The 27,344-nt window shown below is 36.3% G+C and overlaps 1 protein-coding gene and 1 long non-coding RNA gene across 2 annotated transcripts; one reads left to right on the forward strand and one right to left on the reverse strand.

The window, feature by feature from the left end:
• The first annotated feature begins 10,866 nt into the window (after nt 1-10,866).
• Nucleotides 10,867-19,924, forward strand: LOC136252933 (uncharacterized). Its single transcript, XR_010699850.1, has 4 exons — nt 10,867-10,986; nt 12,312-12,361; nt 17,250-17,382; nt 19,661-19,924. It is a non-coding gene; the product is annotated as an uncharacterized lncRNA (long non-coding RNA).
• A 1,227-nt stretch (nt 19,925-21,151) lies between these two features.
• LOC136253425 (uncharacterized) lies at nt 21,152-23,278 on the reverse strand. The gene is made up of 2 exons (XM_066046097.1): nt 21,750-23,278; nt 21,152-21,694 (listed from the first exon to the last, which is right to left on the reverse strand). The coding sequence occupies exons 1-2, from the start codon at nt 23,211-23,213 to the stop codon at nt 21,380-21,382; spliced, it is 1,779 nt and encodes a 592-aa protein (XP_065902169.1). The 5' UTR covers nt 23,214-23,278; the 3' UTR covers nt 21,152-21,379.
• Nucleotides 23,279-27,344: the final 4,066 nt, after the last annotated feature.

The raw sequence follows: 27,344 nt of genomic DNA on the forward strand, positions 1-27,344 counted from the left end.
TGAATTTTGCCATAAAAACCACTCAGACAGAGAGCGTTTTGTTATCCTCGCCGTCCTATGAGTTGAAAAACGTTGGGCTAAGGGTGAGAACTACTGTATAGTGCTATAGTAGCGATTCCGGAAGAATTTTAAAATTAATGGAAATAGTTTTTATTTAGCATAGCCTTGTGCAGTACTCCCTAAGGATCTCATAAACACTTAGTTTTTAAAAATCCATCATAGGATGGTGGAGTTATAAGCAGTTTTGTCCTGGAAAATAGGCAAAATTTTCTCTGTATCTTTCCATTGAAAATAGTCCCAAAAATGGCACAATTGAATGAATGCTTATAACTGAGCTTTGCAATAACATTATGAACTTCTGTTTTCTGTTATCAATACTTTAATACATGGACCACAATGTAACCTTACTTGTAAAACCCTCTGAATAAAGGTCACCTCCATAGAAAGCCATTAAATAGTTATATGCATTTAGGATCTTGCGGAAGGCAAAGCAGCATACACATGGTGAAGTGCAACCACTCTGTAGCAGTCACCTCCACTCAAAAATACAATGTGCATGCAAAGCAAGGAGGTGTACTGTTGATTTATAGCTGCTTATATGATTATTTTTTCTCTTAATGTACAGCTCCTTGACAGCTACCAAAATGGTGCATCAAAGAGATGAGCTATTTGTGGTACAAATTTGCTAACTTTTAGCATAGTAATATTGAAAACTACATGTACAAAAATGCTCACTTTGGTGTAACTAACATGTGCTAGGTCGTTTCTTGCAAAGACAACATTACATTGTGGTGGCTATATTGCAAAATAATCTTATAATTGGCATAAAACTACACACAGACATATTTGTAGCAGAAAACTAACTGCACCATCGTATTCCTTGCCCCCAGAAACCCTAAAAATGATCCAATTGTTTGATCAATCACTCGTACGGCAGCGAATTGATTGTGCCAACTCTCCAATGGAAGATTCACGGAGAAAATTTTATGCAAAATTTACGGAATTCCGGAATCGCTAGCTATAGCTTATTCACTGATCATTTCCGAACGTTTTCGAATGCAGACATATATGTCCCCATCATGAAGCTACCACTCTGCATGGAGTAACCACTCTACAAGCAAGCTTACCTATCTAGGAATTTAGTGAACTCCGTAATTTTTTCATAAACCATTCAATAGCATTGATTAAAACATTATAAACTCGCGTAACCAAAATTATCCATGATATCTATAGGATAGCTATGTCTGTTCATCGTAACCAGAACGCACTAGCTGCTGACCCATACTCAAAAATTTTAGGCATGCATATATCCAGTGGCTGCACTTGTATTGGCTTGGGTAATTGATTGCTCTGTACAGGCTATCAGCCTGATAAGTGTTACATATTACATGTAACACGGGGCATTTAGACTTTGTCTGATATGTATTCCCTCTGCCCTCCAGTCCTATATACCACCCATGAGATCACATCCATCTGTCATATCCATTAATCATATCCATCCATGTATAGGTTTACAGAAAAATATTAAATTTTGTGTGTATATTAAGCATTGGCTACATGCATGCAATGTGTGTATACATAAAACAGAGTACAGTAGTACTGTATTGGAGGTTTTGGTATTCTGGCTAATACTACCACCCCAAAACCAGCTTCACAATACTATCCTGGTACCTTGGCAGTATTGGTTAGGTAACCAAATCTAAAAGTGCCTTCAATGCAACCTGAAATGTTTTAGAGTAGTTGCTACAAAATTCAAAAAAAATTTAGTGGAATTTTCTACTGACTGACTGACTGACTACCTGACTGATTGACTGCCTGACTGATGCCTTCAGACAAGAGTAACTCCATAATGGCTAAGGATATGAGCTTGATTTTTTTCCCTGTTAGACATCGCTTCAGCTGGACTGGTGCTTTTTGTCATACTGCAGTACATACATGCAATACATGCTTCATGGACTAAACTTTGTCCTCTCTTGTGTTCTATTTCTTTTTGCTGACAGCCCAAGGTCAAGGTGTCGATTTGCGGTAGTGTGATGGCTTCTCTACATTTGTAAAATGGGTATCATCCATATTTTCCATATTCTGCACTTCCATAAAATAAACTTATAAACTTCCAATTTAAAATAAGTGAGTGTGGCTCCAAGTCTACAGACAACACACAATTCCAAAGACAAGTGGTAAACATTACTCCATTACCGGATAGCAATGTACATATTATCAGATACTAATCCAATAAGTCAGCATGGATCATAATAAACAAGTTATCAGCAGCCAAGCTAGAGCTGCATATAGGCAACACTATGGGGTGCCATTTGTATCAAAATTATAACAATATAATACTCTAGGTTATATATGCTTCTGTACATGGTTTATACATATGTACATTTTCATAAATAAATAATGACTCTTTTTTAATAAATAATTTACATTATTTAATATATAATGCTCAAACGACAAGATAATGACTAGCATCTTCTCTATTATGTGCCGTTTGTTGTCCTGTTACACATTTTGGCACAAAACCTGAACTTTGAGATGCCATTTGTATCAAAATTTAGATTTTTAATTACATTGCCAAAAATAGAAATGAAAATAATTTTCCTTGATATTGTTTACCCAAAAATGTGCAAGATTTCTATAGTACTTTTCATTATTTATTAAGTCATGAACATTAGTTGTTAAACCATGAACATTATTTGTTAAACCATTAAATTCTTTACTTAATGTACCGTTAATCTTAACAAACCTTGCGACCAACATCTACAACAGGCTACACAAGATTACACAAGATTACATGAGGCTACACAGAGTTACATAAGGCTACATGTACACTTGGTTACATTAAAGGTACAAAGAGTTACATGATGCTACACATGGTTACATGTGGCTACACTGGGTTACATGACACTGCACAAGGTTGCATGAGGCTACATTGGGATATTTACAGGGTTACATGAAGCTACACAGAGTCACACAAGGCTATACATTGGGTTACTTGAGGTTACATGACACTACACAGAGTTACATGAGGCTACACAAGGTTGCATATGAGACTGATATAGTTACATGAGGCTACAAAGGGTTACATAGTTACATGATGCTACATTGGGCTACATGAGGCTACGCAGCCTCACGTAACCTTTTGTAAACCCAATGTAGCATCAGGTAACTCTGTGCAGCCTCTTGTAACTCTTTGTAGGCTCATGTAACTCAGTGTAGTCTCATTTAACCCTGTGTAGCCTCGTGTAACCCTGTGTATTGCCTCATATAACCCTGTGTATTGCCTTATGTAACTCGTGTACCCTAATGTAACCCAATGTCTCCTTATGTAACCATATCATGTCTAGCCTCATGTAACCCAATGTAGCCTGATGTAACTCTGTGCTGCCTCATGTAACCCTTTGTAACCTCATGTAGCCTCATGCAACCCAATGTAGCCTCATGTAAGTTACATGAGGCTACATTGGGTTACATGAGGCTGCACAGAGCTACATTGGGTTGCATGAGGCTACATGAGGCTACAAAGGGTTACATGAGGCTGCACAGAGTTACATGGGGCTACAAAGAGTTACATGAGGCAATACACAGGGTTACATGAGACTACACAGAGTTACATGAGGAAATACAAAGGGTTACATGAGGCTACACTTGGTTACATGAGGCTACACAGGGCTACATGAAGTTACATCAGGGTACAAAGGGATAATTATACAGGTTACATGAGGCTTCATCAAATTACATGAGGTTACATTAGGTTATATACAGCTTTGCATGAGGATACATAGGGTTACATGAAGCTACACAGAGTTACATGAGAATACATTGCATTACATTCAACTAGGAGGCTACAAAGGATTGCAACACAGGTTACATTGAAGGCTAAACTGGGTTACATGTTGATACACACATTAGGCTACACAGGGTTACAACTTGGTTACATGAAGCTACACAGCATTATACACAGGGTTACATTAGGATACATGAGGCTATTGTTATACACGGAGTTCCTGGTTATATGTGACCAGATTTGCGAAAAGGGGTATTCCACACACATCCAATTTACTAACTTTGACAATTAATAACTTATAAAATTGGAAAAAGATATTGACTTGAAATTTGGTCAGTAGTGAGTACCAACATAGCTCTCAAGTTCAGAGAATTGGATGTGTGTGGAAGACTCCTTTTCGCACATCCGGTCACATATGTGACCAGGTTTGCAAAAGAGGTATTCCACACACATCCAGTTTACCAACTTTGACAATTTATAACTTCAGCTGAGAAAAAGCTAGTTACTTGAATTTTGCTCAGTAGAGACCCAGCATGGATTAATGGTTGGCAAGAAGTTCAGGCTTATATGTGATCTTCACAGTTCATAGCATTGGATGTGTGTGAAAGATCCATTTTCAATCACATGTGAAGCTACATGAGGTTACATGATGATACAAAGGGTTAAATGGTTACATGAGGATGCACTGGGTTACATGAAGCTACACAGGGTTACATGAGGCTACACAGGGTTACATGGGGATATATACACTCAGTTACATACATGAGGCTACACAGGGTTACACCTGGTTACAGATATGTAGGAGATTGTATATATAGTGTATTAAACTGTGTTTCAGCTTTAAATATTTAAATGAGCTTTAGGGGTTCTTTAAAATCTAAAAAAGTTGAGTAAATTTATCAAGGGTTGTGGTTATAAATTTAAAGTTACAAATACCTAATGGTTGATGTGATTCCACATACACTACATAAGCTTTCTTGTGTATTGTTGTGTACTGTAATTTGCCTTACTCATATTGGGGCTTAACATTTATGATAAATTTTTCACCTTTTTACTAAACAATACTAAATATCTTATTGCTGCTTTTACATGACTATTATTTACATTGAAGCTTTGTGATATACATTTTGAGGGGAATAACCAAATCAAAAATTAAGTGAAGAGTAGCTATAGAGTTGAGGTTGATCATGAATAGACTGTGTAACTGGTCAATTAGAGTAACTAAACCTTTTCCACTAGTGTAGCAAGGGTACATAAAGATAAATCTGTATTCTTATTATGTACTTGTTTAGTAACCTGCTAAAACCTTACAACTTATAGCATATGGAAGAAACAAAGCCATATCTATCTATATAATTGTGCTAAAAACCCGGTTAAATGGAGACTAGCACAAGTTTATTGTGAATTACAACACTGTATTATAGGAAAAATACTGATTGTATGTATACACCCAAGTATCCATTTTGTAACCCAGTATTCCATTTGTATCCCAGTGTATTCTCATGTAGCAAAGTATACCTACTGTGTACCGATGTGAAACCCTGTTGTAAATCAGTTGACGTAACCCAGTGTATTCTCTATAGAAGTGACTGTGTATTAATGTGCACTTGTAGCCCAGTGTACCTGTATCATGATCCACTATTACCTAGGTGTATCCACAGATCCACTTGCAACCAAGTGTAGCTTCATTTAACAAGCTTATCCTCATGAACTCCTGTGTAATTTGGTGCAACCTTGCATATATCCTCAGTGTAGTAGCCAAGTATAGCATGTTGTAAACCTGCACAGCTTGTTGTAACCCTTTGTACTCCTGTAGCCTCAGTGTAGTCATCCTCATGTAACTCAATGCAGCCTAGTGTAGCTCATTGTAACCTCATGTAACCCTGTGAAGCCTGTGTAACTTAAACTGTTCGCAAATTCTCAAGCATTCTATTTATCAAGATAGTTAATTCAAAGACCTTCAACCTTTAGTGCTGGACACTGCGAAGGTAGTAGTAGTAATACTAATACATATAGTTGTAACCTTTTGTGTAGCCTGTTGTAATCCTGTGTTTCTTCCAGACTATAGATATTATCCTCTGTTTGACCTGTTGTAACCCTGTGTAGTCTCGTGTAACTCTGGTAGCCTCATAGAACTCTGTGTAGCCTCAAGCATGTAACCCAATGTATCCTTATGTAGCTCTGTGTATAGCCTCGTGCAACTTTGTGTACCCTTATGTAAAGCTAATGTAACCAGATGTATCCTCCTGTAACTTTATGTATCCTAATGTAATCCTGTGTAGCCTCATGTACTGTAACTCTGTGTAGCCTCATGTAACCCAGTGTCTCCTTATGTAACCTTGTCTAGCCTCATGAAACCTAGTGTAGCCTCATGTAACTCTGTACAGCCTCATGTAACCTTTGTAGCCTCATGTAACCCAATTTCTCCTCATGTAACCATATCATGTATAGCCTCAAGTAACCCAATGTAGCGCCATGTAATCCAATGTAGTCTCATGTAACTCTGTGCAGCCTCATGTAACCCTGTCTAGCCCTCATGTAACTCCTGTGTATTGCCTCATGTAACTCTGTATAGTCTCATGTGACCCTGTGTATTGCCTCATGTAACTCTGTGCAGCCTCATATAACCCTCCGTAGCCTCGTGTAACTCTGTGTAGCCTCGTGTAACACTTTGTAGCCTCATGCCTCATGTAACCCAATGTAGCCTCGTGTACCTTACATGAGGCTGTACAGAGTTACATGGGGCTGCACAGAGTTACATAAGGATACAAAGGGTTACATGAGGCTACAAAGGGTTACATGAGGCTGCACAGAATTACACAAGGCTACATTGGGTTGCATGAGGCTACTTTTGTTTACATGAGGCTACATTTGGTTACGTGAAGCTAGACATGGTATGATCACATGAGGAGACATTGGGTTACATGAGGCTACACAGAGTTACATGAGGCAATACACAGGGTTACATGAGACTACACAGAGTTACACGAGGCAATACACAGGAGGCTAAACAGGGTTAAAGAAGGCTACACTGAGTTACATGAGCCTACAAAGGGTTACATGAGGCTGCACAGAAGTGCATGATGCTACATTGGGTTTACAAAAGGTTACATGAGGCTGTGTAGCCTCCAATGTAATATCATGCAACTCTGTGCAGCTCATGTAACCCTGTGTATTGCCTCATGTAACTCTGTGTAGCCTCATGTAACCCAATGTCTTCTCATGTAACCATACCATGTCTAGCTTCATGTAACCAATTTTGCCTCATGTAACCCAATGTAGCCCCATGTAGTTCTGTGCAGCCTCATGTAACCCTTTGTAACCTCATGTAACTCTGTGTAGCCTCATGTAACACTTTGTAGCCTCATGTAACTCTGTGTAGCCTCATGTAACTCTGTATAGCCTCATGTAACCCAATGATGTAACTCTGTGTAGCCTCGTGTAATACTTTGTAGCCTCATGTAACTCTGTGTAGCCTCATGTAACTCTGTGCAGCCTCTTGTAAGTTACATGAGGCTACATTGGTTTACATGAGGCTATACAGACTTACATGAGGCTACACAGAGTTACATGAGGCTACAAAGTGTTACACGAGGCTACACAGAGTTACATGAGGCTACAAAGGGTTACATGAGGCTGCACAGAGTTACACGAGACTACACAGAGTTACACAAGGCAAAACACAGGGTTACATGGAACTACACCGAGTTACATGAGGCAATACACAGGGTTACATGAGACTATACAGAGTTACATGAGGAACGGGCAATACACAGGAGGCTACACAGGGTTAAATGAGGCTACACTGAGTTACATGAGGGCTAGACAGGGTTACACGAGGCTGAAAAGGAGTTACATGAGACTACATTGGATTACATGACGCTACATTGGGTTACTTGAGGCTAGACATGATATGGTTACATGAGGAGAAATTGGGTTACATAAGGCTACACAGAATTACATGAGGCTACACAGAATTGTATGAGGCAATACACAGGGTTACATGAGGCTACACAGAGTTACATGGGGCAATGCACAGGATTACAGGAGGCTACAAAGGGTTACATGAGGCTGTACAGAGTTACATGAGGCTACATTGGGATACATGAGGTAACACTAGGTTACTTGAGGCTAGACAAATGTTACACGAGGAGACATTGGGTTACATAAAGCTACACAGGGTTACATGAGGCTACACAGGGTTAAATGAGGCTACACAGAAGTACATGATGCTACATTGGGTTTACAAAAGGTTACATGAGGCTCCAATGTAGTATCATGCAACTCTGTGCAGCTCATGTAACCCTTTGTATACTCATGTAACTCTGTCACTCTCATGCAACCTTGTGTAGCCTCATGTAACTTGGTGTAGCCTCATGTAACCTAGTGTAGCCTCATGTAATCCAATGTAGCCTCATGTAACTCTGTGTAGCCTCATGTAATCTAGTGTAGCCTCATATAATTATCCCTTTGTAGCCTCATGTAACTGTACATGTCAGTCTCATGCAACCTTGTGTAGCCTCATGTTACCAAGTGTAGCCTCAAGTAACCCAATGTATAGCCTCATGTAACTCTTTGTAGCTCTATGTAACATCGTGTAAGCCTGTGTAGCTTCATGTAACCCTATGTATAACTTCTGTGTAGCCTCATGTAACCCTATGTATCCTTATGTAAATTTGTGCAGCCTCATGTAGTACAGTTTAGTCTCATGTGACCCACTGTAGACTCATGTAACCCTGTGTAGCCTCATGTAATCCAATGTAGCCTCATGTAACCCCGTGTAGCCTCATATATATCATCCAGTGTAGCCTCATGTAACATTGTGTAGCCTCATATAATTATCCCAATGTAACTTTGTGTAGCTTCATGCAATGTAACACTGCGTATAACCTCATGTAACCCTGTGTAGCCTCAGGTAACTCTGTGTAGCTTCATGTAAGCTTGTGTATAGCCTCATGTAACCCAGTGTAGCCTCTGTAATGCCTCAGTGTAGCCTCATGCAACCTTGTGCAGTATCCTGTAACCCAGTGTAGCTTAATGTAACCCAGTGTAGCCGCATGTAACCATGTGTAGTATCATAAATCTTTGTAGCTTTAATGTAACCCAATGTAGCCTTATGTAACTCTGTGTAGCCTCGTGTAACCCTGTATAGCCTGTTGTAGATGTTGATTGCAAGGTTTGTTAAGATTAACGGTATACTAATGTAAATTAAGTAAAGAATTTAATGGTTTAACAAATAATGTTCATGGTTTAATAAATAATGAAAAGTACTATAGAAATCTTGCACATTTTTGGGTAAACAATATCAAGGAAAATTATTTCCATTTCTTTTTTGGCGATGTAATTTAAAACCAAAATTTTGATACAAATGGCATTTCAAAGTTCAGGTTTTGTGCCAAAATGTGTAACAGGACAACAAATGGCACATAATAGAGAAGATGCTAGTCATTATCTTGTCATTTGAGCATTATATATTAAATGATGTAAATTATTTATTTAAAAAGAGTCATTATTTATTTATGAAAATGTACATATGCATAAACCATGTACAGAAGCATATATAACCTAGAGTATTATATTGTTATAATTTTGATACAAACGGCACCCCATACAACACACCATAGCTACCATCGAAAAGTTTGTTTATAGTTAACACTATTTGTGATTCCTAAAAATACTGAGATGTTGTTCTACTACAGTATATAAGTGATCAGGGAGGTCCTTTGACTAATTTGTAAGGTTAAACAGCCTGTTACACCTGATCAACAGGTAAAAAAGTACAAGTAGACTAATTACATACACTTATACATATTGTTAGATGAACACTGGTCAATCAATTTCTTAAAATTATCAACTGATGCTGCACATACTACTTCTTGGGGTAAGTTATTCCATGGTTCAACAACTCTTCTTGTAAAAATAATATTTCCTGGCATCTGTTCTTGTAAATGATTTAAATAGCTTAAATGTGTGACCTCTGGTATGGGTAATGAGTGAAAAAGTAAAAAAGTCAGAATAGTCTATATCATACTTAACATGTAGTATATTGTAGACAGCAATCATGTCACCTTTATAACGTCTATAATATATTTTAGAGGCGCTTAGTACGCACGAAGGTGCTAGTTGACTATTTCACGGCTAGTTTGACTTTGGTTTGCTTTGGTTTCAGGCGAATTTGTATTAAATGCTAGTAAAATTCGCATATTTCATGAGTTTTATAAACTGATCTTGGCCTGACATAAAGTTTAGTATTTAATCAGCTCAGCGCAGTGATACAGTGGTTAGAGCACTGGGCTAGAGTATGGCCGGGAGGCCGTGGGTTCTAACCTCACTTTAGTCAATCAGAAGCAGCTATGGCTGCTCCTCCACAAGGTGAGCTAGGGGGCACGCATTTGCCCCAAATGCCCCATCCTGGATCCGCCATTGCCGAGGGGGACGGAGCAATCCCATGTCGTAAACTCGTGTTGATATTTTGTGTCGGGGGAAATACCTATACGGAGAATTTTTCTTTGCATTAAAAAATAACGGATACTGGAATGCTTACTATAGGGTTGTGCAAGCGTATCATGCGTATTGGAAGGCAGACAATTGGTATGTCCTTGAGGACGAGACTACTGTGAAAGCGGAACTAACTAGAATGCAAAAATTTACGGTTATTTCACAAAAATTTACGGATATTGTACAGACCGCATTTACGATTGGATAATGTTGAATAATTGTAAAGCCGTAAAGGAGATTGTAATCGAGATGCGGACCCCTTGCAAACTGCGGATGACCATAATAATAATATTATATCTTTTTGTCTGTTCTTTATCTAAGGGGGCATCTCCAAACTGATTTTGGTACGCTTAACGTCATAATGACGCTAACTTCAGACCCCCCTCCCCCTCCTTAACGTCACACTATGAAAACAATGCATTGGTAATAGAAGCACAAAACGTTATCTTCTTTACCTGAAAACATAGTCTACAAACAGTATAGCTATTTAATCACGTCACTTTCTCTGTTCTATAGCTGTTTACACTATAACTGCTTTAATAAAAATTAATAACGTCATGGGCTGAACCCCCCTCCCCCCTTAACGTCATTATGATGTTAAGCGTACCAAAATCAGTTTGGAGTTGCCCCCTAATGGAAGAGCTGATCTCGGGAAGTAGCGAGTGACGACGAACCTCCTGGAAATTTTATAATCGGTGCCTGTAAGTGAAGATATGTAATTTTTTGTGAGCTTGTTGGACACAGTCACATCTTAAGACAGGGTTTTACTACCTAAGGCTCTATGCCTGCACGAAGGTAGCAAGCGGTTGCATGCTACCCAGATTACAAAAAAAAGTGCTAGCTATATAGCTAACCAGTAAAACCATGTAGCAAGTAGCTACAGGGAAACAGCATGCAGAAATAAAGCACAACAACATTAATTAGCTAGCTACAATGGCGATGGATAGCCACAGCTACCGTCTGAGAGGTGGGATGAATGACTTCAATATTCAAATTAGAGAAGTGAACATATCGTCTGCTTTAGTTAGGTGTTGTTAAGTTACACGTCTAGGTTTTGTAGGAAATAAAAATGCAATGGTAAAGTTACAAGAACAACAAGCAAAAAGAACAATGTGTTGTTATGTCAATCTTCATGAAAAATGTCTTTATTATAGCTATGCATGGTTTTTTGTGTAAATAAATTATATAGCTAGGCTTGCATGGGTGTATAGCTCAGTTCTCAGCTATACAAAATGTATCATGATGTACTGCAGACCCTAAAAACCATGCATAGAGTATAATAATAGGCTATGAAACAGACAAAATTTAATACATAGTAAAGTGACTATGAAATATGAAACAGACAAGATTTAATAAGTGATTTTTCTATGGAATGAATTTCCAGCTGGACAATACAGCAATGAGCATAGGGAATCACCTGCATGAAAAGTTATTAGCTGGTAGTAAATAATAAATAAAATAGTAAACTGAGCTGTTTACTCCAGCAGGCCATAACTTTAGTGGTATGCAGTAATATTTATTTATTGTTAACATTAAGGGAAAAGAATTTATGTTATTATGATGATGTTGCTATATGTACTCATTTTCATTCTTGTAGTAATCATAGCTAAGATAAATCCTTTTGCAAATGAATCCTTTGGCTATAGCATAATGTTGTGCTTTTCTAATGCTAGCTACTATGATTGCAAACATCATTTCACTTGTTGTGCACTGTGTAATATCTGCATGATAGCTAGCTAGTTCCTTTCTTTGTACATAGCTGCAATAATTGAATTAAGGAGAGCTGACAGGCTGACAGTTCACGGACTGTAATGGATCAAATACATATTGAAATGTGATTATGTACAACTGAATGATCAGAGCACTTGCAAACTACACTTATACAGCTGCTACTATTATATGCAACTTGTAACTCAAATACAAACATAGTCTAGCCATGTCTTTAATGCATTATAACTGCTTATGTGTGCATACATATTTGTATTCAGAAATATTTACACATAGCTTTATATATATATATCATTAGGATTTGGATGAGGATTTGAAGCACCTCAAGAGAGATGATGTGCAGAAAAGGTAATATGTATAGCTATTTAAGTATCTAGTTCCTGTTTACTAGGTTAAAAGCTGTTGCACATGTTGCTGTCAGATCTTCAGTACTGACCACTGTAAAGTAATAATAATAAAATTAATAATAATATATCTAGATAATATCACACAGTGATCTGCATTAATGTTTGGTGTGGTCACAACAAAGTTCATGTAAAATATGTACAAGTAAAATGTTTATACTCGAAGTGCTTTAGTGTATTTTATATGCACCTTTACACAATCATTTCCAATCTTATGTAACAAAATAGCAAAACTACACAAAATAAAAATATGGAAGAACATCAAGATCATTTTGTCAGAATGCAACTGAACATTTTGTTGAAAATATGCGGTATACAACACAAAGAAATAACTATTGTGTTTGTTTGGCAAACCATTGAAAGCTAGCAGGGGCCAGCTAGGGTTGCTGCAGTACCAGGAATTCTATATGTTTACCATACTTAGTCATGTGTGACTTAGATTGTTATTGTATAGGCACTAAATGTTGTACGTACTTACACAAGCAATTTAATTATTGGTGACCTTGGGGACTCCAGGTATGTAAACCATAACCTGTTTATCACAAACTCATGTTGCTACCATCCGTGTGACTGTATGACCATGTTATTGTAGGTAACTTTGTTATTAATTTTATTATTGCTTTTGCCATGTTTTATTATTGCTTTTGCCATGGAAATGACCCTTGATAAAAATATTTTAACACTCTACGCTATTGCACATAAACATAGACCATCATACACACAAATATACCCCACACATGGTGTAATGTATAGTGTACCATGGAGAGCTGTGTTGTAATAGTAGGGTGCAAAGGTATTGTCAGTTTAAAGTTTTAGATTTCAAGCACATGTTACTGGCTTGAATTTAAGATTAAAAACTATTGCCAGTTCTTACTTTCTTCTCGTGAGGCATAATGTGTGCACATCACCTATAGACCTGTAGCTAGGTTGTTGTTATTGCAATGAAAAATCTGTGAATGTGAAAGTTGCACCTCCGCTTGTTATAAATACATATCAACATTTGGGAGAATAATTTGTGACCAATCATCATTCAAAGACATGTTTATTGTTTACCTGAAAACATGATGTTTTGAACATAATAATGGCATTTGCAACATACACAGGTTCAAATTCTTGATGCTATTTGTAAATCCTGGTTGAACTTTGCAGCTATGCTTAATATGAAATAGTACTTGATGGAGGTACTGTAGAATATTATAAAAGGAGACATTGCAGCTTCCTGAGGGTCCTTACTTTTATTAGATACATGTGCAAGTGGTATATTATTTGTAGCTACAATAATCTGAAGCATGTTATTAAAATACTCAGACAAATAAATAAACAGTAAAGTGATTTAAAATATTCAACATGCTTCTATGTAGGTCAGGGGAAGACAAAGGCCTCCACTGTAATTCAAATGTATATTACTTAGTAGTGCATACTTCTGAAGTATGTATATCATACTAGTCATCGCAGGAGGTATACTGAATTGCAGTAGGCCTGCAAACTACCAAAGCTAACAACCTATGCATACTCAAAGCAGTGATTGTATAAGAAATATCTACAAATACAATATCAGGGGGTAAACTGCTCAAATCATCAATTACTCAGTCTTTGTGAGAAGTAAAATTTGTTGTATTGGTATAGTAAAATAGCTCTTGTAAAGTTTTAGTCCATTTGATCTGTAGAATTTAATTGTTGTCCACTGCTACAAGTCCATTTTTCAATGTCATAATCAGTTAATTCTACTTGATTGATAAAGTGATACACCAAATTGAAATTCTGAATCCTTGGTATTAAGATCGCACAGGAAGGGTATGACTCTTTTCTGAACTGATTCTCATTTTTGAATATTTTTTATAAGGTGGGGATTGCTCAAGATTCCAAACAGTGTAGGATGCGGGTGGTATAAAAGCAGTCTATAAGTATTTACATCTCTGAAAGTGGATGTAGGTTGATTCGGAGAAGCATTAAATTTGCCTGCAAAATTTACGGCATAGAAGCTGGGTGAGTAAATTTAAAGCAATGAGCAAAATAATGGCAGAATGGGTGCAGTTTTTTTGTAAAAGAACCATAGAGTATGCTGAAAAAGATCTATGTACTCTATTAGAACAGTCATGTTATCAGCAGTACATAGATTAAGAGCAAGTGACAATTGAGATACTCTAATATAACAGTCACTTCACAATGAAGTTATAACTATAGAGTTGGAAATTGATTAAACACTGAGCAAAATAGATGAAATAATTATGGAGCACAACAGGTGGAAAAAAAGAATTGTTGGAAAGGAAAACTGATAGAAACAAATCAAAATAGACTCAGAATGAATTTGTGCGCATGCTTTACAAACTTTGGGTTTAGCTACATCAACATAATCGTTAAAGGTCACTTTTACTATAACTACATGTTTCTCAGCACAGTACATATTATTACATTTAATTTTCCTGATATATTTGTACTAACATGTTGTAGAGAAAAAATAATTTTAATAATTATGGGGAATAGAGATCTCTGAAGAAAACATAAGAAACAATGGTCAAACAAGTCAGCATGTTAAACACATACAGATTGCTATTTGGACTCAATGGATAAAGACTAAGGGAAAAAAAACAATAGTTTCCATAAATCAAGAGCAGATAAGTACCGAGAATGTTTCTGTATTTGAGTCCAAATGTGACATTTTGTATTTAACATGCTGGCTTGCTTGTTTTCTTTCAGTGATTTCTATTTCCCATATTTCTTTTTTTTTTTAATTACTTTTACACTACAGGTAGTTTGCTCACTTTTTATGAATCCATTTACAAATAACTAACAAGTGCTGGTAGTATATACTTCATATTACACAGTACTAAATACGTATAACAAGTCAATCATTATGTACAGTAGCTGTTAAGTGTTCAGCTAATACTATCAGAGTTAACAAACACCAGTGCATTGATTCCTGAGTATGTACTTTTGTACCTATATGCAGTTTTGATGCATCCAATATTAGATAGCTACCACTGATGCTTTAACTTATTGTCCTGGGCTACCTTGTGCATTGGGTAACAAGTTTTGGATGCATATAAATAAATTGTGGTCATAAACAAATACACTGTAGATGCATACGTTAGTAGGACCAATATGAACTGTTGCACATGTTACCACTATCCTCACATTATAATTGTCACATCAACCAACCTAAATGTTTCTCCATGCAATTTTCTCTCTTTGAGCTATTTATGAATGTAAGTTTATTAATTACTTAGTTGCTTAATACTCATTACATAGTGCACAGAGGCTGTATCATAAAATGTGACCAGATTTACAAAAATGGGCCTTCAATTCTATGAACTTTGTGTTCCAGTAACAGATAACCTTAAAGTTTCTACATCCAATAAGTAATGTTGGCAGCACTCACTACTGACCAAATGTCAAGTGAGTAGCCTTTTCCAATCTCAAGTTATGAATCAGCTATGTTGGTTAATTGAATGTGTGTGTGGAAGACCCTTTTCACAAATCCAGTCAAAAATTAGCATGTTTTTTGAGAAAGAGTACAAACTATGTTCCACAAAAATGTATACCAAACAAAACTACATGTAACTTGTTTAAGCAGGATAAGACTGTTGTGTACTGCTAAATTTGTTTTTGGCCTTATTTGACCATAAGCGGTCAAGATAGTTTTGTTAAGCAGTACACAAGTTGGTCTTTAGTTATACACCCTCTATGTGAAATATTTCATTGTTTATTTGATTTGTGACCAGTTAGTCTCCAGCTGTACAAACCAGCCCCTGTTTATGACAAGCTTTAGGTTTAGCTACATCATCTTTGTATTTACATAATTGTCACAACACATTGTTAAAGGTCTTTTTTATTATGGCTCCATGTTTGTTCTCAGCATACTGTATATTACATTTAACTTTTCTGCTATCATTGATCTATAATGCCCTGACCATTCAGAGTTAATATAAAAACACCTGTAAGGACACTATTTCCAGGAGGAACTCTAGGTAGGTGGTGTTGGCTGCACTATTTATGATAATATAGTGATGACAAGGACATTAACTCGAAGATATTATACATTTGTTGACTGAATAATAGCAATTGGTGTGACCACAAAGTGCCACTTGAACAGTTTCAGTTATGTTACTTATTATCCTGGGCATTGGGTAACAGGTTTTGGATGCATATAAATAATAACTGAATAAATTACAAACACTTTGTAACTGTATACTTTAGTAGTACCAACACAAACTGATTCACTTGTTACCACTACCCTCACATTATATTGTCACATTATTCAACCTAAATGTCTGTACATGCAGTCTTTTTTCGTTATTTGAGCTATTTATGAATGTAAATAACCCAACTGAACTAGTTTATCACTTAGCTAATCTTTATACTCATACAGTTACTGTATTAGTGCACAGAAGGTGTATCATGATAGCATGTTGTTTGTGAAAGAGTACATGAGTACAACTGTGTTCCACAAAAATGTGTACCAAAAAAACTACATGTAACTTGTTTAGGCAGGATGAGACTGTTGTGCATTTACTAAATTTGTTTTTGACCTTGTTTGAATGTAGTGGTCAAAATGGTTTATCAAGCAGTACACAAGTTGGTCTTTTGAAGTTTATTTGGTTTGTGGCTAGTTAGTCCCCAACTGCTCAAACCAACACCTGCTTATGACAAACTTTGGGTTTGGCTACATTAACATAATTGTTAATAAAGGTCACGTTCATTATGGCTACATGTTTGCTTCTCAACACACTACATAATTATTACATTTAACTTTCCTACTATATTTGTGCTAACATTGATATAATGCTCTGCATTATGTTCGCTGAATTTTCCACATACCATTAATTTTACAGCTAATGAACACCACTAAGGACACAAGATGTAAGGAGCAACAGCAACTTCTGGTGCTTTTAGCCATTATCAGATAATCCAGGAGGAACATTCAGTCTGTTCTTCTACACTTACGGTGTAACATCATTGGCCATGGTGAGGCATCATCAACAACAGTACTTTACACCTACTTTAAGGCATTTTTCATTGGTCAACTAGATTCTTTTTCAGAATAGAAATAATGAAATGTTATCACATGCTTCCTGCAATTAACTAGGTGGAGTAGTCTCACAGTAGTGTTACACAAACATAAAGTACAGGGCAAGTGGCTGAGATGCTGTTAAAACACAAAGCAAATCTGAGTGCCTTATTAGCATTGAGTGTTGAGTGCTATATGAGCAAAACGATACTTCACTTACAGTGTTTATGGAACTTTCCTAGCAGATTTGAAGCCTATGGTAGCTTGGCTACATATAAGTTGAGTATAGCTACACATTATCCCTAGTGTTCAAGTATCCTTGTAATGTACAACAAATCTTTCATTAGTTTAATCTTTACAAACTTCAGTAATTTTCTGTAGACTTGGCTGTCGATCATTGAGTTCTGGTATTACGTTGGAACTGCTCATTCTATACATTTTCTTACTGAATAATAGATGGTGTGACCACAAAGTACCACTTGAATAGTTTCTATTGCCATGCCTATAAATGAAAGTTTTCCAACTTACAGCAATTTCTGGTGCTTTTATTAGCAATCAACAGGAGGAACATTCAGCTTCTGCACTTACAGTGTAACATCATTGTACATGTTGAGGCATCACTAACATACAGTACACCTTTGAGAATTATATTAGATTTGTTGCTATGCTGTTTAACACCAAGTCATAGCTACTTTAAGGCATTAACCAAATTTTTTAGCAATAATGAAATGTTATTACATATAATTATTATGCTTCCTGCAATAGACTATGACAATAGTCTCACAGTTTACAATTATATCTAACTACAGCATACATACATAATTTTGATATATCCACATGAGTGGAAATCATTCTAATAGCTACTCCTATCCTTCTCTTCTCATTCAAGTTCATTTTCCTGTTTTATTTCAGTCTGCTATGTTTTAAAAAGTTGTCGCCACCAGTCAACAAATATTTCAATGGTAAACTCAACAATTTGGTGTTTATCAAGACACACGGTAGTGTATCATGTGGCCCAAGAAGCCAGAGAACCACACCATGACTATGTATATTGACAGGGAGAAAGAAAACGCAATTGTCACACATACGTACCTTATTAGCATTGAGTACTGTGTGCTTTATTTCTAGTATGGCATGACCAAAACTTTTTTCTAGCAGATTTGAGGTTGAGTACATAAAATGTACTAAATGATAGCTTGGCTACGCATACTACATTGGAACACTAGGGATGTGGTGCAGCTAGACTAGTATTGCTAACATGATACTGTAAGTGTACAACCAAGGCAGCTTACAGTTGTACAACAGGTACTTCATTAATTTAATCTATTAAACCTCTGTAGACTTGGCTATTGAGTTCCAGTATTATGTTGGAACTGCTCAGCTGTCCTGGGGGTTGTTGACAACAAACTGCTGACACCTTATTATAATCACTGTCATAGATGTATTTAAATTTCACGAAGTACAGTTGGTAGTCTACAGAGTACTTCAATTGTACTTCATGGGAAATATGCTTTGTTTGTTTAAACTTTTTCATGCAATTGGGAAAGTTCTATAAAGATCCAGGGCTTAAGTAGTGGATTTTGGATGCATATACATAATAACAGAGTAGATTGTGGTCATAAACAAACACTTTGTTGCTGCATACTTTAGAAGTACCAATAAAAACTGTCACTTGTTACCACTACACCCTCACATTATATTGTCACATTATTCGACCTAAATGTTTGTCCATGCAGTCTTTTTTTTCTCTCTTTCTTTCTTTGAGCTATTTATGAATGTATATCCCAACTGAACTAGCTTATTCATCACTTTGTACTCATATACAGTTACAGTATAGTGCACAGAAGGTGCATCATAAAATTAGCATATTCCTTGAGAAAGAGTACCAAAGTGGTCCACAAAAATGTGTACCAAACAAGACTACATGTAACCTGTTTAGGCAGGATAACACTGTTATGCATTGCTAAAGTTTGTTTTTGTCCATATTTGATTATAAGTGGTCAAGATGGTTTTGTTAGGCAGTAAACAAGTTGGTCCTTAGTTTATTTGATTTGTGACCAGTTAACTCCCATCCGTGCGAACCAACACAGACTTTGGGTTTATACATCATCTTCATATATACTTAATTGTCAAAGTCACTTTTATTATGGTTACATGTTTGCTTCTTAGCATATTACATATATTTATACATGGATGTACAATTCCCTGCATTATGTGAACTGCATTTCTCCATAGACCATTTACACAGCTAACGAACAAATTTAAAGTAAGGACACTATAGATGTTATGAGTTCCAGGAGCAACTCTGGGTATATGGTGATGGCAGTGATTACCAGCAATCAAATGAAGAACTGCTCCAAGACATGACTCAAAGATACTATACATTTGCTGACTGAATAATAGATTTGGTGTGACCACAAAGCACCACTTGTGAATAGTTTGAATCTGTTGTTCTGTCATGACAATACTATTACACAAAAATTTTCCGACTTACAGCAACTTCTGGTGCTTTTATTAGCAATCATCTTAGACCAACATACACATACGTACTCCAACACTGGTAAATATCTTATATAGAAATTAAGCCAGACCTCAATAAACATTAATTTTTGTGTAAGCCTGTATAAGCCTTTGTACACCTAGAATTCTGCACTATCACTGTGGTAACCAAAATTGATTTAAGATTGTTCGAGTGTTAATCAGATGGCTGCAGGTTCAAGGCTGCCCAGGTCCAGTCATGGATGTTTTCTCCTTTCTCCACCTTTCAAACATACTTTCTGTAACAACTTTAAACTGGCTGTAGGGCCAGGTGTCCTACAGACCTTCAGCACTTGTGCTGTAAAGCCTTAATAAATAAATAAAAAATAAACTGATCCCATTGCAGTAGATAGGGTTTCATTTCAAGATTGTTGTATATTCCTCAAGAATACTACAATTTGAGTTGGAATCAAGTTCTCTACTATTGTCCAGAGGGGATCAAGGATTCTGAATCTGTGATTGCATCAATACACTTTATAAATATATGCATATGCATGCAATTCATAGTTATACAGACTAGGCATTAAAAGAAGGAGACACAGGTAAAATCTTTTTTCCTCATAATGAGTTTAACCATGTATTGAGATGAGGGTACTGAGATATGGTGTCTCACTCTAGTGTCTGTCTCACTCAGTCTCCATGGTGTCAAGATGATGTTGTGCTACTTCTAAAAACCAGACGCCATGCAGCTAGCTAACTCATCTGGAATTAATCAATTATGTATTACTATTTTATCATTTTAGCCAATAGGTTTTTGGTTGTGCAATAATACATAATTAATTTATTGCAATTTTCAGATTTCGTAATTCCATAATTCTTCTTGCCATGCACTACTAGGGAAGCGTTTGTTAAACAAACTGCTTTTAACAACATGTTACGTACAGAATTAAGGATCTTCTAATTATAGTTTGACTATCATGTTTTTGACACAAATTCTCTCAACAAAGCCTCAAATATGCATATCCTGTAATACTTTCCTCAAACAGTAGCTACACTCACATCTGTAAAGTCACTATAATAAGGAATTGTCCAGCCTTTCCTTTATTTGCTGCTGTTGCTGTTGGCATTCACTTTATAATGTACATATCTATAAATTATCAATTTGGGTGAGAACTTGGCAGTACAATAACTATCACTAGAAGGCATGCAATATTAGCTATGACTCGCCCAAGACAGCATCGAGAGATATTGCTGTATATATACATGTTGAATTTCTTTCAAAAAAGACAGTACATTCAATAATTTTGTGCAACATTTCCACTCCTGAATATAAATATATACTTAGCTATGCATTATAGTGTTATATATGAATTGTAGCAGTATACATTAGTAATAGCATTGTGCAACTATAATAAATTATGTAGATATTAACATAAACTAGTAGCTTTAAATAGGTAGCAAAATATGATCAAGTCATTATGTACTCTGTATGGGTAGAGGGACACTGGCAGGCCATCCTTTCCTCATATGATAAACATAAAAGTTAACCCTTTGTTCTTTTACAGCCTCGTTGTGGAAAAGGGCAATATTGACATTATCTGCACATGGTGTAAATGTGAATATTCCATCTCCCTTAATCTTCCAAATAGGAACCTTAAGGTGGTGAGAGACGATGAACGACATCCAATAGTCATCAATCAAAATGTAATCTGGATCAGGTATATCATAATTACCAATGGAATACAACACTGAACGTGGTATGAGACAGCTGTTAGCATGGAAGAAGTGTACCTACAAATGAAGCAACACATTTACAGTAACTGCAAAAAGACCTTAACAATCTAACCTGCCGATCAGCAGCTTTTTCGTCAAAAAACTTAAAGTGCTCATAATTTTCCCAAAGTCGTTCTGGTTGCTCTTCATTAAGATTATGCCGCTCAAATATGTGTCCTCGACAGCAAATGACTGCCTTTGGACCATATTGCTTCAACTTTGATATAAACAAAGACATGTAATTTGGTTTAGGAATGATGTCATCATCACACACCAGCAGGTTGTTGCTCTGCATTAGCCTCATCGCAGCAAGCCTTACCACACAGTAGTAATTTTGTGATGACTGAATCAAATGAATGTTGAGTTCCTTCATAAATGGATTGCAGATGTTCTTTACTTCTTCCTGTGTCTCCACATTGTTGTTCCATATAAGCATTTCAAATGTTCCAGTAAAGTCTTGATTTTTAAAGCACTTAAGCAACCTTTCCAGGTTGTATACCCTTTTGTATTGGATGATCATAACAGTGACATCAAATTGAGGGAATTTTGTCTGCTTTTGATCAGTTTTCTGTGAAGGTGGCAAAGGCAGTGCACGATAAACTGAAGAACTGATAAAACTTTGCATGAAATTTTCTGGTGTTATTTTTGACTTTTCAGGATGCACCGCTAAATATTTATTGGCCTTTTTGAGCATTTCATTGTTGCAAATCAATGCAGCAGCTTCCTCAAGTGTATTATAGAACAGTGGATAAGAGCTTCCCAGATATTCCTCAACACCTGACAATCTGTTGATAATTAGAGGCGTATTTCTTAAAAAGCACTCAACCACAGTATTATTTGTTGCAGCATCATAGAGGTTTAAAAACACAATACTGGAGCTCAACATTTCGTCATACTCGTCATCTGAAACCCTCTCTTTGATTACTACACTGTCATTTACCTTCAGTTCAATCTTTTGTTTGTCACAGTCAAATAATCTGTTAAAGTCAACATCAGGACATTTCAGGAGGCACTTCTGATATGTGGGAGGCACTGCAAGGTCATAAAATGCTTGATAGTTTCGAAGAAATTTTCCAACATGCAGCACACACTTTTGTTCTAGTGCTTCAAATCTCTTCCAGTCAAAAGCAAGGCTTTCTGGGGAAGGAGTAGCAGGATTAAAAATTCGCACGATAGGAACAGGTTTCTTTAGATAGCAAGTTAGGTACTCCTTCACTACCCGTGACAACACGAAAAGGCCATGGCAATTATCTAAAGAGCGAAGAAATGTTGAATCTTTGGCTAATCGCTCAAGATCGGGGTACCATGGACAATTATTCTGTGCAACTTGATGTACAAAGCCAACCCATGGCTCTGATACAATCTTCTTCTTAAAAACCCACTCTTCTATAGAGCTAATGCACAAAATACCATCGTTAGCTTGCAAATATTTGAGTTGATCTAACACAAATGACCAGCCACCGCGATGATGCGCCCACGCAGTAGGAACCTCCTCGAGCTTTATTTTTTTGCGCAAAGGTAATTTGTTTGCTTGCATATTGGATCTATTTGCTACCTGGTTTCTTCAGTCAATAGATTTTCGTTATACTGATCCAAAGCTTACATTCAACTAGTTATGTACTGTACTTTTACGTATACAAAGTTACGTCATTAATAATAACGTAATTGGGACAGGTTGAATACGTATATATACAAAGTTGCATCTTTAATAATAAGACAGGTTGAATCGTGTTCCCTGCATGGTCAACATGATGTGATAGTCGATCTATTTGGCTGTGGGCACAGGTTGCCCACAGACCAATAATGCAGGTTCTCCTGCATCAAAAAGCATTATAAATAAATACAAAGTTTTTTAACCAGGTGTCCTACAGACCTTCAGTACTTGTGTTGTAAACCTTGATTAATAAATTAATAAATTAAGTGCAACAGCAGCTAGAAAAAGTAGAAGCAACACCGAGAAACATGGACGGGTCAGTGGTACCACACGATTCTATACTAGCTAGCTATACACACCAAAACTTTATCACAGCTATAGCAGCTTTCGTAGTAATTGAGAAATCAAGTTGGGTAGGATTAATTATAGTTTTCTACAAGCACTGTCTCAACTTAGCGAAAACAGCAGTTGGCTGCATGGAGATAGCTAAGTCGCTCTCGTCTCACGGTTCTTATATAGCTGATCCGTACTATCCGTGCTAGCTGATATATTTTTTGTTCAATTCTAAATTCTCATCAAATTTCTAGCTATTTTTCCAACACTACGTGGTTAATCCACCCGCCACACCACCCCTCCGTTTTGAGATGTCTTTTTCTAGAGCAAATCACTAGCTATATAAATTCAGCTAGTATTAATCCATGATTGGGACAATTTTCCCACCAACACTATTGGAACCCAATCTGTACAAGTATTTTTAGATGAATTATAATTTTATTGACACAAGTTTAATTATTTGTAAAGTTTCTTTTCTGAACATACAAGTTATGTTTTTATTTATTTATTTATTATTACTGGGAAGGCAGCTCTGCTGATGTGCTCAGGAAAAAAAAGAATTTACAAAGATTTACAATTATTAGCTAGCTACAATAATTTAAAGGTCTATAGTAATGTTAGTAAGTTTTTAGTAAATGAGTTTAAATCATCATGATCAATTATTGCATTGGGTAAATTGTTCCATTCATTAATTATTCTTGAGTAGAAGCTCCATTGATATGTTACAGTAGATGAATTTGGAATAATGAAGTGTTGGGGGGTGATACTGTCTGGTGTGTCTTGTTTGGTGGAGATAGTGATGTGGGATTTAGAGTGCATAGTCATGTTGACTGTACTTTTCAATACACACAATAAATAGCTAGTTCAGGCCACCATGAAACTTTCATATGAACCAGCATTCATAACTCCGTGGTATGCTAAAATGTAATTACTGGTACTATTATTTCTGAAATATTATTTTCAAAAACTTTTGAATTTGTTAAATACTTAACCTTTCCTGCTTCACAATATGCAACCACTACTAGCCTATATTCTAGCAACTTTCGCACAGTTATGTAAGACACACTTGGTTGAACTAAAGTGTTATTGATACCATTGCATTCAGCGAATTTTTCTGCACAATATAATGCTAATTAGTGGTCAATTTGGCGTAAACACATCATCTGTTTCCATAGCAACGATCGTTCTTTGCTTCGATGAGGGCAGAAAACCAACTGTAAGTTATTTTTAAACTGAGTTATTTGTAGTTTTATAGGGTAAGTAAACCCTGTGAGGTAGTGAAAGTTTTTGTTCAGTGCATTTAGGGTGGTTTTCTAATTAATGTACTTCTTATTATTTTTAAACTTGTTCACTACTTACTTTTGGAAATAAGTTGCATGGTATGCCTGATATTGTTATGGGAATAGTGGATACTATTTCTTAATGCATTAAGGATGTGTATCTTTTATCAAGAGTTCATAATAATTATCATAGTGGGGAGGAGAGTAGCCTGCACAAATGTGAATCATGAAGTTACAATGCAATACCTATTAATGCATTTAGTTTGTCAGGCTTTTTTGCTCAGCCTATAGCTACAAAGATTGTTGTAGGGTGGCTTCAATAAGCTACCCATTGGAGGTATCATCAACACTCAAAGCGTTAAAGTTATTCCCTAGAGACACCAGTGTTTTGTTGAAATACTTCATGCTATTTCATCGTGTTGGATTAGTGCAATTTTAAAGTATATTGTAAATGTGTAAGTTTATGGTGTCCCACACTATAATCATAAAATGTACTGGCACTACTTGGTTCAATTCTCCATTCAGTATTTGTTTAATTTTTGTTTGTCTTTCAGTGATAGAACATCTACTTTTCTTTGTCTAAGTTTGTTTCTTCCATAGCTACCTACACATATAGACTACATAGCTTATCAAGGAATATTTTATTGTTTTGTGAATTACTGGATTAGTTTACCAAATTATGTAGTTACAACATAGCCTCTAAATGTATTCAAAATCACCTAGATATTTTTCAGACCAAATGACTGATGATGATTTTGGATTATTGTGGTTTAGTTTTAAGTTGATCGTGTGTTTGTACTGATAAGGTATACAAGGTTTTTTCCTTTTTTCCTTTACATAGGAATACCAAAATATTTGATTGTAAAACTATGCAACATAATTTATTATACACGAACACTCATATAAACAAATTGTCTTACCATCCATTGAATGCTGCTCTTCTATCTGGGATCCACACCAACAGGTACCCATCCACAAACTATTGATGATATAGCACCATGTTTTTATCCCTTTTTACACACTGTGCTGCATGGTTTGTGTCAAACATACCTTGGAGAATAATTTGTAGGGATGGTATAAACAGCATGTTGCTAACATTGGATTGGCCATCACTTGAAGTTCGTAGAAAGGACTCACCTTTGATTCTACTGCATGTTTAAGTTTTGAGTAAGTTAATACACATTCCTACACAGTATGTACCAGTACCATCTTCCCTAATCACAACCAGGGTTAATCACTCTTTGCTAGAACAAACTGTTACAATTATTCTTTTTACCAAGAACAATTCCCAACTGCATGGAGTTTAGACATTGTAGTTTACACTTGTAGTCACTTATAAGTACACATGCATGATTTAATTATTAAACACTTGCTTTTGTACATTAGTGTTTTACCCTTAAAAGGCTTTGTTAATTGCCCCAAAAGAAGTTACCTCACTAGGTAGCAGAATTTTTAACTTTTTGAGATTTTATCCACTGAATGCTCTATTAGAACAATGACTGTTCTATTAGAGTATCTCGGTCTTTTGCAAGCTAAAACGGGAAAATCAATAGCCTCCTGGTTACTACGCCTACGTTTTACTACATAGAATAAAATAATTAAGGAAACTTTGCATCCTCTACCTTATTATAAGTCCTTCGCTATAAAGGCATATACCGTAAAACGGGGAAGCTACGATTGCGAAACATTTGCGTCAGATATATAGTTAGTTGCTCGCCTCCTTATACACTGCGTGCTTAGTGTATATAGTATCCAAGATCAAATCGATAAACTTTTCCGCCAGTATAAGAGCAGAATTACGTTTCTCGAAACTGTTTTCCCACGCGCGGTACAAAGAGCAGAATGCAAACTGTTTCCCCACGCGAAAATTTCCCCGTCTACGACTGTAACGATATTCATCGGCCAACGCATCGGAATTATGATTATGATTATGATTATGATTATGATTAAAGTACCGGTAAAGGCACAGCCTGTATTTAATTTGTTCCATGCTGTAGGAATCCCTGTAATTAATTTGTTCCATGCTGTAGACGTAGCTAATGGGCGGAGTATCAGCTCCATTTACTACTTCCTGGACACCATGCAAGTGCTAAAATTTACACTACTTTCAATTTCCTGTTTCCTGAGTTTGTTTACAATCATTACTTATTCTTCAGCATTCTTTTGATGCTTCTGGTGTACCACTATAATATCATAATTATGTTTATTGTGAAGGAAATTTGGAATAAGAAGACAGGGGTAGTAGGACCGCGAGACCTGTACATGTGGAGCGCCCCACTACCTCTGCTGAACTGCGCTTGGCAGAGGTTCAGCTTGACTCATCTGTTTAATGTGTCTATTTTATTTTATTTTGTATCTGTTTAATGTGTTCGTTTTTATAGAATTATTCTATTAACGCGCT

Source organism: Dysidea avara, chromosome 4 (genome assembly GCF_963678975.1).
Source record: "Dysidea avara chromosome 4, odDysAvar1.4, whole genome shotgun sequence".
NCBI classification, from domain to species: Eukaryota; Metazoa; Porifera; class Demospongiae; order Dictyoceratida; family Dysideidae; genus Dysidea; species Dysidea avara.